Source organism: Gossypium hirsutum, chromosome D11, assembly GCF_007990345.1.
Source record: "Gossypium hirsutum isolate 1008001.06 chromosome D11, Gossypium_hirsutum_v2.1, whole genome shotgun sequence".
In the NCBI taxonomy this organism is placed as follows: Eukaryota; Viridiplantae; Streptophyta; class Magnoliopsida; order Malvales; family Malvaceae; genus Gossypium; species Gossypium hirsutum.
Genome location: NC_053447.1, coordinates 6,156,236 through 6,172,079, shown reverse-complemented (window position 1 = coordinate 6,172,079; position 15,844 = coordinate 6,156,236). Strand labels below are relative to the sequence as shown.

Sequence of the window (15,844 nt, the reverse complement as noted above, 5' to 3'; positions counted from 1 at the left end):
CATTTTTAGTTTACCTCCTGTGCGATTTCATCACTAATTCGTTTTTAATTAATTTAATTTCATCCTATTAATAGTTATTTAATATAGTTATAAAGTAAATATTTAATGCATGTAGATTTATTTATAAATTATATAAAAGATGGCCTTCTTACTTTAGACCATGTTGATATTAGCAGTTTTACAATTTACTCTCTGAAAATATTTCAACCCATTATATTAATTATTTTCTAAATTTAAATTATCTTTATTTCCTACACATATATTTAATTTAGTCCCTCAATTTGACTGTATTTTTTTTTTCATTTAGTTCTTTCCTTTGAATTTTATATTATAACTTCCATGATTAATTAATTATTTCAATAATTTCAAATTATTTTAAATAAAAATAACCAATTCCTGGTTGGTTTTAAAAAGATTTTTTTATTCATCGGTTTAACTCAAAACCCTCCTTTCGTAAATATATTATATTTAATTTTTAAATTGTTTATTAGCTTTTCAATAGTAACTTAGTTTGTAAGTATACAGCAGTGTTGCTTTTTTTTTTAATATTTTAATTTATGTAAAATTTTAGTAAATGTTATTTGATTAATTCTAAAATGACCGATTGAGTTTTAGCTTAATTGGCATGAGCATTATTACCAATGTAGGAGGACGTGAGATGGAAACGCATTATCCTCCTATTTATGGGTTGAAGAAGGACTATAAGTAATTTTAGGCGTTAGGGGTGAGCAAAATCCGGTTCGATTCAAAAAATTCGATAAAAAATTTAAATTTTGAATTAAATAGTTCAAGTTATTTGAATTAATCAAGTTATTCGAATCAACTCGAATAAAAAATTACGTTTTTTGTTTAACTTGAGTATGAATTACACAATTCGAGTTATCCGAAAATCCGAATAAGAAAAGACAAAATTACGTCGTTTTGATAAATGTTTATCCATTAAGTTAAAATGCAAAATCATTATATTGTTCATGTAGTTAAATAATATTGTACTTCGTCTACTAGTTAAATAATCGGTCCATCTAAACGCAACATTAAGTATAAATAATAGGATTCGTTAACTCGACTCAATTTGACTCGAAATTTTTTGACTCTATTTGATTCGATTCAAAAAAAATTCAAATTGAGTTTAGTTTCTAAAATAAAATTTGTCAACTCAACTAACTCGAAAATTTTTGAATCGATTCGACTCGACTCAATCCAATTGAATATTCACCCCTACTAGGCATTGCCTTAAAAAAGTGCACGTATGATCAGAACTTACAATGAAATTATTCAAAAAAATTCTAAAATGAAAATTTAAAATTTGTAATTATTTTAAAATTTCTTTTAATCACCATGTATAGACACTTATCTTTAAAAACAGACTTAAAAAAATTGTGGCAAACTTTTATGATGGATATTAATTAGTAATATTTTAAAATATTTAATTTTTATTTTTTTGAAGTAAATTTTAATTTCTTTTAAATTACTTAAATTACAAATTAAAAGTTAAATAAAATAATGCTTTTATAATATTTGATTTTATTAGTATATTCTAATTTTGTAATCATTTTATTAAAGAAACCTTACAAAATTTTATAAAAATTTATATGAAATAATTAAATATAATTAAACATTTATTTTAGAGTAAACTATAAAATAATCAATTGTGTATGGTTTAAGTTATGTTTTGGTTACTAAACTTTAATTTATTACGAAACAATTACTAACATTATCAATTTGTAACATTTTAGTCGTTGTATCATTATCCAATTACTAAAAATATTACAAAAGTATGACATGGCACAAATTATGTGATTAAATGCTGACATGAATTCCATGTCATGGCTATGTATATATTTTGAGTAAATATTTTTTTTTTAATTTTTAACACTTTTTTTTAAATTTCTTTTACTTTATTTCCTTTTTATTCTCTTTTTCTTTCCTTTCCATTTTTTTTTATCTTGTTCCTTCACCACCATCTTTATCTCACCGATGAACCTTCACCATTATCAGCTTCAACATCCAACTCTCACCTTCAACCCACGAGTCAAAAACCCTAAACCACTGAAAACCAAAATCAAACGTCAACAGCAACAAAGCCCCAAGCCCAAGAAATTTGGATAGTGTAGAGGAAAAGATTGATGAGGCTTTGGTGCTCCATTCGCAGATCCCAACAGTGAAATTGAAGCTTAGAATAGATAAACAACATACAGAAAACAAAAGCTGATCCGACGGTGGGGGAGGGGATCAGAGAAAGCTATGTTGATTAAAATGTATAACCAATCCATTTATATTTATGTCGGCTGATTAAAATGTACATTTGTAATTGATGTTTCAATTTTTTTTTTCTATTTTTCTAGATATTCCTTTTCTAATTTGAATTTGTAAGCCTTCACTTTGTTAATTAGTGGCAGAGTCAAGTTGATGTTTGTGGGGTTAATTGACTAAAAAAATAAAAAAAAAATATTTTTATATAATCAATATATTAATTCACATAAAAATTTAAAAATAATCCTACAAGAATTTATAAAATAAATTATTTTATATAAAAATAAATAAATCTCTACCCAGCTACTAAAACACGGCCATCCCAAATTCTTTTATTTTCTTTCCACACTCATTTTTTTTTCAAATTTTTTTATTCTCTAGAATTTTTACAAGACATGTGTTCAATCTGTCAGTACTTTCATGTTGGTCTCTTAATTTGATTAATTACTAAAAATTAGGATTGTGACTTTTTTTTTATGATAGATTAGGATTTTTGTGCAACATTAATTTAGTTTTTTTTTCTATATTGAATGATTTTGGGATTATTAATTTTGTATGAAATTCCTAACATTTTGAATAGGTAGATGATTAATACAAACCCTTCAAGTAGCATTTGGAACCAAGATTTCAGAATTTAGATCATTTGGATTCAAAAAATAGTGTAAATTGAGTCATAAACTATTTAGAAATGTAGCATTCATAATCATTTCTCAAACTCATGGATTTGCTAGAAGCCTATTTAGTAATAAAATTGCAATTCTTAAATTATTTTTAGATTTGACAAATCGATGTTTTTATATTTTTATAATACATATTAGATGCTAATTTGACTATTATATATGCATTTTATTCTTACAATTTACATAATAATTGAAACTCAAATCCAAGTTCCCGAACGGAGCATGAAAAAATCAGGATTGATTAGAAATTTAGCATTTTTATTTAGAAAATATTGTTGCTATTGTGACTATTGAATCTTGTGTTTGAAAATTGGTATATTTCATTCTCATGACACCAAAAAGCAATTAAGTGTAGTTTATTTTTGCGAAAGAAATTTACTAGTAGTATGTTGGCTTCATGAAAACTTTTATGTGTTTAAGACTTAGATATATTTATTTTAAATATTTGACGTGAATAGAAAAATATTTTAAAAGAAGGGCCTACCAGTGAAACAGAGAAAGAACAACAACAACAAAAATATTATGGGTAATTGATTTATATAACTTTTATAAACGTTTCAAATAAAAAAAAAAACCACAATCCAAAATTTTTACTCCACCACTGTTAATAGAATAATTAAAGAAGAAACATAGCCGTGAATGAATCAAACACAACTTATCAAACTCGAAATGGTCATTTTAATTTTTAAATAAATTTTAAAAAATATTTTTACTTTAAAACGTATATTATTTGTAATTAAAAATTAAAAATAAATTTAACAAGAATCACCTTTGGAATGTACTAGTTTGCTTCCTATCAGTATCATGCGACATCAATCATTGGCTTATTATTTGTTTACATGTCATGTTAGGCTCGGAAGAAAAAGAGTATGAAGACAAGCAGCAGAGAATTGTAAAGTCCAATGTTGGGAGGTGGGATTTGTTTTCCGTCACTTTCTAGGGGAAATTACAATGTTGTGTGAAAAGAGAGAGGGAGTTGATGAGAAGTAGAGAGTAAGAGGGTGGACATGGATATTGGGCGTGATGTCCAATGTATTGACGTATATCATGGAACAGTGTGATGGAGGAGTTGAAAACTTCTAGACGATGCTACTTAGCATCCATGTGGAGCCTTCAACCTTGGTCTTCCATGAATTCCTTTTAAGTCCTACGAGGTTGGCTAGAAAGGTGAAGGTCAAAGGCAGAGCTCCGTTAACTGTGTTTTGAGTCATAGTAGTTGTGCACAAGAGTTTAGCTGGGATGTGAGAAAGAGTTTAGTAATTGCAAACCAAGCTAATCATATAGAGGTGTTATCCATAATTTAATCACCAGTGAGCATAGAAATTATGTTTATTTTAGGGTTAGAATAGTAAAGTAAAGAAAAATTATAGGGTGTTAGGGTTGGTGATCTAAGACACTTTCTAATATTTTAATGAGAGAAAGTAAGGATGCTTAAAGAATTATTTTGACAAAGTAATAATAAAGTGAAAAAGAAGGATAGAAGATGAACATATTTGAGTATTTATATACCAATTTTTAGTTACTCCAAAATTGTTAATTATATGAAAGTACATGAAGAGTACGCAGTTCTTTACACATGATTGGTTAGAATTAATATCCTTAGTCGTACAAAATTGTGCCACAACCTTTTTGTTAATTCTATCTTTTGACCTATGATAGATACTGTTACTGGAGGTGATATTGACTTGTTTCTCAAATATTATATGTTATCTGGATATTCATAGGGTTTGATCTTCTTGAATAAAGTTTGATTTCTTGGATTGGTGTATCAAAATTTCATATTGTGAAGAGATAATTTAATTATAGAGGTTAGGGGTGGTTGACATTATGGTGGTGTCAAGAGCCACTAGTAATGTTTAGGAAAAATGGTGAGATTTGGAGAGCTATGGAGGATTAAAAAACTAAGCCTTTGGTGGCTCTTCGTGGGAGGAGTCTATACAAAGGAAAATGAAACTTGACGTGGGTTTCATAACACTAGTACTATATTACATATGTTCGATGGTTAAATATAAATATACATGTGAATAATTAAAATTTAGAAAATATATAATTATTGGATAATAAAATGGAAGTGCTAAAGAATTGAAAGCTGTTAGGGCCACTTTCAATTATTCAACAACTGAGTCCAATATAAAATTTGAGTCAGATCCAGTTTGTAACAACTCATATAAAATTAGTAAATCGTTGACTTATACCTACTTTATAGTTTGTATTTAAGGTTAGTGATTATTTTTAAGAGTGTAATGTATCTTAACTTATAACTATCACTTGTTAAAATAGACAAACATGATTATCTTTAAATTAGTTATATCAAAATTAAATATAATTAGAATATGAAGGACAGGCAAAAAGTCTTAACGAGGAAGCAAATTTAGTACGTCGGAAAAAGAGTCTTAGCTCATAAGGTTTTTTGCCGACTTTTGGAAACTACGAGACAAATTGCAAGTCAATTCTATACCTGATTTTTTCCATTATTTCAAGATTAACCCCATTTCTATAAACCCAAGCCACCCATTTTGTTTGCAATATCTCCAGGACAAAACAAATTAAGAAATCCCTACAGACATGATTTCTCACCTAGGCTCCATATTTGCCACTTTAATGTTTGTTTGGGAAGTTTTCCAGCAGTATTTCCCATACCAATTTCGAGGCTATATCGAAAAATACTCCCAAAGATTGCTTAGTTTTGTCTATCCTTACATTCAGATTACTTTAGATGAGTTCACAGGTGAACGTCTGATGAGGAGCGAAGCATATTCCGCCATTGAAAGCTACCTTAGTTCCACTTCCTCTTCACAAGCTAAGAGGCTCAAAGCTGACATAGTGAAGAACAATCGGTCTCTGGTTCTTAGCATGGATGACCATGAAGAAGTTGCAGATGAATTTCAAGGTGTAAAGCTATGGTGGGCTTCTGGCAAACATGTTGGCAAAACACAGTCGTTTGCTTTCTATCCTGTCACGGATGAGAAAAGGTTTTACAAGCTTACTTTCCATAAAAAATACAGGGATTTGATCATCGAACCTTACCTCAAACATGTTTTGAAAGAAGGTAAGGCCATCAAGGTAAGGAACAGGCAAAGGAAGCTTTATACAAACAATGGGCCGAATTGGAGCCACGTTGTGTTTGAGCACCCTGCAACTTTTCAAACATTAGCAATGGAACAGGACAAGAAGGAGGAGATTATGGAAGATTTGGTTACTTTCAGCCAAGCAGAAGAGTTTTATTCGAGAATTGGGAGGGCTTGGAAGAGGGGTTATCTTCTTTATGGTCCACCAGGGACTGGTAAATCCACCATGATTGCTGCAATGGCTAATCTTTTAGGGTACGACATTTATGATCTTGAGTTAACTGCTGTGAAAGACAACACAGAACTGAGGAAACTGTTGATTGAAACGTCAAGCAAGTCGATCATTGTTATCGAAGACATTGATTGTTCACTCGATTTAACTGGTCAAAGGAGGCCAAAAAAGGAGAAAAAGGATGAAGCAGAAGAGATGAAACAACATCCAATGCACAAGGCAAGCAAAGAAGAAGCTAAAAGCAGTCAGGTTACACTGTCGGGGTTGTTGAATTTCATTGATGGGCTATGGTCAGCTTGTGGGGGTGAAAGACTGATAGTATTCACGACCAACTTTGTTGAGAAGCTTGATCCAGCTTTGATTCGAAAAGGTCGAATGGATAAACATATAGAATTGTCGTATTGTGGATTTGAAGCATTCAAGGTGTTGGCTAAAAACTATCAAAAGCTCGACTCTCATAAGTTGTTCGGCAAGATACAGGTTTTGTTGAGAGAAGTTAGAATAACTCCAGCTGATGTTGCTGAGCATTTGATGCCAAAAACTGCATCAAGGGATCTTCAAACTTGTTTCGAAAGCCTGATCCAGGCTCTAGAATCTGCAAAGCAAGCACAAGACAGTAACAAAGAAGACACAGCATTGATCCAGGGATTGTCTGAAAAATCAGTTCAATAAGAGGGGAGGGGATGAATGTATGGGAGTGACCCCAAATTGTAGGCTTATAGATTGTATTAATCAAGCATGCAAGCAATCTATTACGATTTATGAGAAGTTTATGGATAATAAAAAGAACTAGAAAACTATAAATGGATGTTTTCAAATATCTTTTCAACATATTAAATTTTCTTATAAATTTTGTAAAATTCTTTTCCTATATCGACATTATTTTGACTTTTTTTGGATTTTATATTTTTGCGGGCATAACAGCCTTCAGTCCATGATTAGAATATGGCCTAACCCTAAGCTAAAATTCTAATATTAATGTGCATTAATCAATCTATACTTCTCCACCATTATAATTTTGGGTTAAGTGTATTTATCAACTTAATTGTAAAATTATAAAAAAAGTTATTTCTTGTATAAAGCAAGTGTTTATGTTATACTTTGATAAATCTTATAAGTTTCATATCCAACACATTCAATTATTAACTATTTTAACATTACAATTTTAATAAAATCATACTTAATTTTTATATTCTTGTTTTATAAATTTGTTACATTAATTTTTTACTCCTAGAGTATGATTTGGACCGACAACAAAATAATTTGCTTAAATACATTATTTTTACTAGTTTATGTATCATAAATGAAGAAAAAAATTATATAAAAAATATAAATCAACATAACATCAAGGATCGGACGCGTACTTAAAATAATTTATCTAAATTATTAGGTTTGTTTAAGTTAGATACCTAATTTATATTTTGATTGATTCGGATACTTAAATTTTGAATCCATTACTTGTCGTTAAAAGAAAAAGGTTCTGGCCAATGGTATTTTGCCATGTCATTTAAATGTGTATTTCCATTAATTTCCATTTTTAAAAGAAAAAATAAATAAATAAAAAGAAAAGATGAAATTTTTTTTCACCCCCATTTACCCCAAATCGCCTTCCACGCATCAGCCTCCATTCCCAAATAAAAATAAAAATTCTTTCCTTCTTCCCCAAGTCTGTCAAACGGAAACCTAAAGAAATCTTTGATGAAGGAATTTTTTTCTTTAGAAAATGTGTTGAAGCATTGTTTATGGAACCCGGCCCAAATTTATTTGTAAAATCTCTCAATCTCTAATCGAAAACAAGAAACCTCAAATTTGTTTGTGAAATCATGGGAATCAGTAAACTGAGAAGGAACCCTAAAACCCCAATTTGTTTTTGAAACCCTTAGGATCGATAAATTGAGAAGGAGCCCTAAAAATTCGTTTATGAAATCTTAAACCTGATAAACCCAAGATCGAGTATGAATCAAAGAAACCCCGTTTCTTTTTTAGTTTTATTATTTTATCTTTATTTATTTTTCTTTTAAAAATGAAAATTAATGGAAATACACATTTAAATGATGTGGCACAATGCCATTGGCTGAATTTTTTTTTAAACAGCACTAACAGCAGCTACCTACCTTAATAACAGATTCAAACTAAAAAATACTTTAGGTACTTAACTCAAATAAACTCAATAGTTCAAGTACCTCCTGCTAAATTAAGCCTTTGAAGAATATAAAATTATTGAAGATGTAAATACAAATATAATAAATTTTGTTGTTTTAAACTATTTTGATGTTGTTAATATAAAATAGGTTTTGTCCTATTTTAATCATTTTAATTTATTTTTAATTTAATCACGTTAATTAAGATAGTTGTTCAAATTAATTATTATTGTTAATCCACTAACTGATAAATGACGTGACACGTTAATTTGACATGTTGGATTAAAACTAATAGTCTTTCTAGAATTAATTCAAAACATTTTTTTATTATTTTTCTTCTCTCCCTTCTTTTCCTTGTATTTGTTTTTCAACCATTAAATTACACTTGGGCAAAATCCTGCTTTTTCAACCAAATTAATTAACAAGAGTAAAGAAGAAAAAAAAGGATTAAAACCTTGAAGAATCTATATGAGCTGCCAACCATGGCTCAACCACGGAAGCCCCAATGGTACCCACAATATGTCTTTGAACTTTAGCCTTTGTAAACTCAACTCCAACACCACGAGCTCTACTCCCCATCAACTTACTACATCCTGCTCAATTTGCTTGCTTCTCTAACCATTGCAACGTCTTCATTTCGTCATAAAACGCCGCCAGATACTTATTCTCTGCCGCCAACCCATAACCGACCTCCACAACTATAGCATCACACAATTTCGCTATCCTCCGGCAAAAGAAATTGTTAGCAACCAAATCGTCGTTTCCGCTCACCCAACCGCTACCGTGAGTAACCTTATCGGTAATTTTTTACAATTTTGAGGTAACGGTGAGTAACCTTGATAAGAATTATTATTAGATCTTAAATCTAAACCTTCGCATTTCCCTCAAATGTCTCTGTTTTACAACAAGAAGAAGCCAGAGAAGAGAGAACAAATAAAAAATAAAAATAGAATGTTTTGGATTAATTATAGAGACTTCTTAACTCTAATAAAAAGTTTAAAAAAAAATTTGGCACGTGTTAATCACTCAATCAATTAATGTATCATGTTAATAATTCGTTAATAAATTAACCGAATTTTTAATAGTAATAATTAATTCGGATAATTATTTTAATTAGAATGATTAAATTAAAAAAAATTAAAAGTGATTAAAATAAAACAAATAATATTTTAAAATGATGATGGGGTTACCAATTACCAACTCGCTCAACAAATTCGTCAGCTGTTAACATTGCTAAATTAGTACCTAAACCTAATCCTATTTTCCTTAGACAGTAATGGAGAGATTAGAAGGAAAGTAACTATGAAAATATTTACTGTTATATATATAGAATATCCAAAATATTTACTAATTTTGATTTAATATATAACACTACCTTAGTTATTATTATTGATTTTTACATTTTAAGTACACTTTTGTATAAAAAGATCATACGAAAAAATTTATAAAAAAATTAATTAATCTGCTCGACTTAATTAGCATTTAATTGGGCTCTTGCTTTTATCCACATTAACTGTTAAAAATTAGCTAATCAACCAATCATATGATGAGACATCTTAATCTTTCACTTTTTAAATTATATTATTTTAATATTTTATAAATTTATAATTTTTTATTTATTAAATTTAACAATCTTAATATTAACTTAATGTTTACATTAGAGTAGTATTATATATTTAGTATAGGTTTATTTTTTTAATATGTTCTAAATTACATAATATATATAAAGTATTATAAATTTAAAAATGGGTCGAGTTGGGATTGGGGCTTGAATGTTCAAGCTCGAGCCCGAACCATATTTTAAATAGGTTTATTGTTTTTTACCCAAATATATTTTTACTCAAACCCTCCCAAATTTCGAACAAGCATTCGAACTTCGACAAATAATCTAACTCATGAGCAAATCTACTCATATATTTTCTAATTTTGATTTAATACAAAAGTCTAGTTGATAAAGAAGAGTTGTTGTTATGATTGAACTCTATTTTATTTTTATTCAAAATACAAGGCACCACTTTTTAGAAAAATGGTTCAAACCATACTTTAGTATGTCTCATGATTTTATACATGTCAGACATGAGCTAATAATGTTAAGACTTAAGAATGTTGTTTAGCTTCTTCCACTTTCCTCTTTTTAAAGTTATGTATTAGGAAAAGAACCCATGGCCCAGAAATGATTGATGTCATGTCAAATTGGAAAAGAAGGTAAAATTAATTAATTAAGGGTCAAATTTATTTTGTTCATATATTTCTAGAAGCTTAATTATCAATGTATATTAAACCCCTATTTTCCACTAAACATATTGATTCCGTCTCATTCATTGAAATTTCATGCCAAAAATATAGAATAAAGAAAACATTACCCATGCGATTTTCCATTATTGGGGAACTCATTGGCCAATTTTTATTTAGGAAATTGCCAGGTTATAACTCATAAGCATCTTGGGCTTGATTCAATCCGATACAAGATGATGCTTTTTCACACTTTTAATTTATTCTAACACTTCAACATAATCGAAAACTAGAATTTAGATAATAGGGTTCAATTTCCACAAATTAGTTTGATAAGATTATATATAAGTTAGATATAATAAAAATAAAAATAAATATAAAAAAAATATTTTTTTCGTATTTTATATATTCATTTTATAGCCTATGCTCGAGGTTTATAATTGTCCTTCCTATTGAAATTATCTTTAAGATTTGAATTCGTATTTTTCTTTTTGGAAATACATGTAAAAAACATACTTTTATTCTATGTTAAATAATTATGGTTATATGCCGATAACCTCTTGGCCTATTGACAAAAATATTATGTTGTGAAGTATAAGAGTTTGAGTTTAATTTTTTTTAAAAAAATTACGATTGATATATTGAAACTAACTAAAATAATAATTATAAAGTATAATGTGATAATTGCTCACCTTATTTATTAATCATATATAACTTACTGTGAAAGTTCCTTGGGACCTTTTCTTAATATTCCTTTTTTAAATGAAATAACTAAAAAAAATGGTATTCCGGAATTGGGGGAGAAAAGGATTAAGAGGCAATTAACATCCCTTTAATCTTGTCTTGATGTTGGAGAACAAGACAATATTTGGCAATTTATAGGAAGCTACCCCCAATGACTTGTACATCACAATCTCACTCTGCATTTCGCCTACCCAACACACTAAACAGCAATATTTTCGATCCCTTCGATATTTAGTAAAACTAAATTAATGTTGAATTATACTTTAATGAATTTGACATTGATTTTAATAATATTGAATTATGTCACACTTTTTGGAACTTTCAACTCTATTAAAAAAACTATTTTTTCTTTTATTTATTTTTCGTCTCTTTTACTTTTTAAAAGTGTATCGCTTGTTAAATCATCATAAAAATGAATAAAAAAGTTAATGTCTATTACTTTTCTAATGTGGCAGTAGTCCACGTGTGATATGATGAGATTGCATCCTCGCTCTACAGCTTCAATTCGAGCTTTTACCACCTACGCGTTGAAAAGTAAGGCATTAAACTTTTATAAAAGCTTAGTAAGTACATTGAGAATTAAACTTAGTTGAACACATCAAAACTTTAAATGTAACATATTGAATTTAATTAATTAATCATTAAATGCTCATGTTCATTTTCAATCTTACCATCTCAATACTTTTCGTTTTGCCCATGATACACTACATAGAACATATAGGATATGTGGAACAATCACTATCAATTGCACCGAAGTGCCATATTCCATCCATATCCAACATGTTCATATATTGTCTATTCGGGCATTTTTTATTGTCATTTTCATCGCTGTCACTTATCAATTAGTTGCATATAAAACTTTACACTATTTACAATTTAGTTTTTATTTTCATAAAAATAAATCTTCATTAAATTATCACTTTAATATCGCTTGGAATTAAATTCAATATCATAAACACTTCACTAAAATTCTCCATTAATACTTTATTACACACATCAAATTTTAGTCACTTTGCTAACTAGTCTTTTTTGCATAAACTTCACTTCACTTACTTTACAATCTTCTCGATTTAGTCCCTACTAGCATATATTTTCATTAATCACCTTACTCTCACTTAGTAATCACTTCACTTCTATATATCACTACACTTGAATATGTTATTTCAAAATCTTAATACACTTAGGCACTTTTGTATATTTTACAACTTGATCCTTTTCAATCTGAAATTTATTTATTATTATTTTTACTACTCAATCGCTTTAAATCAATTCTCTTCCATGTAACACTTCTCTTGAATAATTTTCATTTTCTAACTTTTTAATACGTGTAGCCATTTCTAAGTATCTTGCAATCTAGTTCTTAACATTATAAAAATTCAATAATTACTATAATATCCTTCTAACTTCACCTTTCATTCAAATTCACTATCACGTATTAGAATATTTCATCATAATATCTTGTTTGACATATCAAATTTTTACGCACTTCACCTCTCTTATGTCAATTTTAAATTTCACAAAATTTACAATTTAGTCCTAGCATCATGAAAATTCATTATTTAATATAATATCTCTTCAATATCACTTTGTATTTAACTCACTAACACTTAACACTTCTAACATGAATTTTATAAAAATTCTTGAATTTCTTACCTTGTCTCTTTAATCCCTTCACTTTCTTCTCAACTTTCTCCACTTCCACTTCCAATTTCTTTCATCCAAGATGATAACCTAACTCTCTATGATCTCTACTTCACTTTTCCTTTTTGGTGGCTATGAAAATTCTCATGAATTTTAGGTAAAAATGTTGAAATTGATGGAAAAGGACTATTTTGTAAAGAAAGCAAAGTTTCTCTCCTCTCTCTTTTCCCACACACGTCGAAGGCATGGAGAAATGAAGAACTTTCTTCATTTTTGCTTTCTTTATATTAACTAAAAATAAATAAGATATTATTAAAATATTATTAAATAATTTCACCTAATCAAATTTTAACACCTGGGCCATAATTTCATGATAATTATCCTATTTAGAAAATAATTATTTTACCTCTCAACATTTTTTACAATTTCTCCCTTGAACGACTACTTTATTTGGTAAAATTATGATTTAGTCCTTTATATTTATCCACTTATTCAATTTAGTCCTTTCTTACAAATTTCATCACAAGGAATTTTTTGGATATTCACGCTTTTGGTCCTTCAAATTTTTATAAATTTATGCTTTAACCCCTCAAATTTTGAATATTCACACTTTGACCTCATCACTTTTCACTTATTTACAATTTAGTCAATACCTCGGATTTATTTCTCTCAATACACTAGTCCTTTCAATTTTCTTCCAATATCCGACTGCCTTCTCTACTAACACTAATAGTTTCGATTTAATTCCCTTGAAAAATTTTAACATGTATCGTCTTATATTAACACTATTCCTGACTTAAGGGGTTTAAGGATGTTAAAGTTGGAAGGCCAAATAAATCATTATGCTGAATATATATAAAAACTAAATGAGGCTTTGGTTGAGATAATAAAGTTGAGTCATTTGAATTGTGGTGTCTCAAGTTCAAATATTGCAATGACATTTTATAAGTTTTATATAAAAATATAGAAACACAAAACATCCTCAAATTAATATTATTATTTTATAAATGAACAAATTTTTTCATCATTTTCCGGTTGAATTGGTATTCAATTAATCCATGTTATGCACATAAAGTTCTTAATCAATCTTTAATGGTCGAAAGCTTTATATTATCAAACATAAACATGATTTATATCAATAAATATAACAATATTAATCTAAATATTAAGACGTTATAAAAGCAGATATGCTAACAACCTATAAAGTTAAAAAAAAAGTTTGAAACTTATAAAATAAATAATATGAATTTGATGTACATAATAAACACTATAAATTATAAATGATTGCATATAAGTTATTAATTAAAGGGTATTAATAATTATTTAAAAAAAGAAGAAGGGAATTTTAGTTTATGCTGACAGTATGAATGGAGTTAGAAAGTTAGATGGAAGGGCAAGCATTATTTATTTATTGCATACTTAAATAAAATTAAACATGGAGTTAAAAAAGGTGAAATGAAATGAAATAATAAAATTTGAAAGGCGTGGTTAAAGAGATGTTGAACAGTGCTGAAGGAAAACATGTGCGATTGTGAGTAAGAGTCATCCCAGACTTTTCTCACTTGCTTCCCCTTGCCCACCAAATCCAACCCTTTCTCACACGAAATTTCCATGCATTGATATGCAATCCACGCCTATATATATGAAGATGGCTAATCAGAGAAATGAAAAAGCAAAGCAAGAAATGCAAGAAACTGGGGGTTGGGGGAATCTTGTCGCAGGAGCGATGGCACTGCCTTTTGTTTTTGTTTTCCTTGTATAGCAACACAGGACAGTGCCTTCGGCCTGCGACAAGGTACCCTGCAACTTCTTTTAATTTGTTCGTCATCTTCTCCATGGCTTCTCACTGCAGGTATCCATTTCTTTGCATTAATTTATTTATTTTTAACCCAAATTACTGCTTTTTATGGATCATCCGTCTCCGTTTTCTGTAACGCGTGTTACAAAGCAGATGTTGGCACTGTTGAAAGATGTATCAGTGGCACTGGCAGGCAATTGTCACCAATAGTAACTGGCTTTTCACGGTAATATAGATCAATTCCAAATGCTTTGTAAATTTGCCTTACCCAAAATTCAGTTCAAGTAATGCTAAATTTGGAGGCTAACACTGGGATTTTTAAACAAGATGAGTTAATAATTTTCCTGGGGATTTTCATGATTAAACATCAACCCATAAGGTGGGAAAATATCAATTAAAATTTCCCTCCAATTATTTCTTCCCATCATAATTGTATAGACGACAATTATCTGTCAACGTAGAGACACACATGTTATATATAGGACCGATAGTATTGTTCCTCTTGTTCAGCCGACTTTTTTTTAGGGTAAACTATACCCAGATCACTAAACTATGGATAAGTTTACGTTTTGGTTACTCGACTTCAAAAAGTTACAATATAGTCACTGAATTATTCAAAAGTCTTCATTTAAGTCACTAGCATGTTAAATTTGTTGTTGTATGACCAATCTAAAGCTCTCAGTCCCTGTCTCTTTTACAGTTCATTTTTTTATGACACAAATTTGTGAACCAAAATTTAAACAACTTTTTTCTTTGATCTCCGACACTGATCGTCAAATCGACTTGGATCTAAAGTATGTTTTTCTACTCATCGAGGGGTATTGATTCACCGTACCAATAATCAAATCGACGCTTGAAGGTTGTTAGCTGGACTTAAAAGAAAAAAAGGAAACTTAATAGCACAATGACTTAAATGAATTTTTTTGAAGAGTTTAGTGACTTAAATGAAATTTTTTGAATAATTTTGTGATCATTATAAGTTTTTTGAAGGATCAAAATATAAACTTATCAATAATTTAATGACTTGGAATCTTTTTAAATCTCTCAAATCTACA

At 28.9% G+C, this 15,844-nt stretch overlaps 1 protein-coding gene across 1 annotated transcript; it reads left to right on the top strand.

Moving 5' to 3' along the window:
- Positions 1–5,369: 5,369 nt before the first annotated feature.
- On the top strand, positions 5,370–7,051 carry LOC107911789 (AAA-ATPase ASD, mitochondrial). The gene has a single exon (XM_016839719.2). The coding sequence runs from the start codon at positions 5,499–5,501 to the stop codon at positions 6,903–6,905; it is 1,407 nt and encodes a 468-aa protein (XP_016695208.1). The 5' UTR covers positions 5,370–5,498; the 3' UTR covers positions 6,906–7,051.
- The last annotated feature ends 8,793 nt before the right edge of the window (positions 7,052–15,844 follow it).

What these genes read in the sequence shown, in the direction of transcription:
- LOC107911789 (XM_016839719.2), top strand. Translation starts at nt 5,499, where the DNA reads ATGATTTCTCACCTAGGCTCCATATTTGCCACTTTAATGTTTGTTTGG.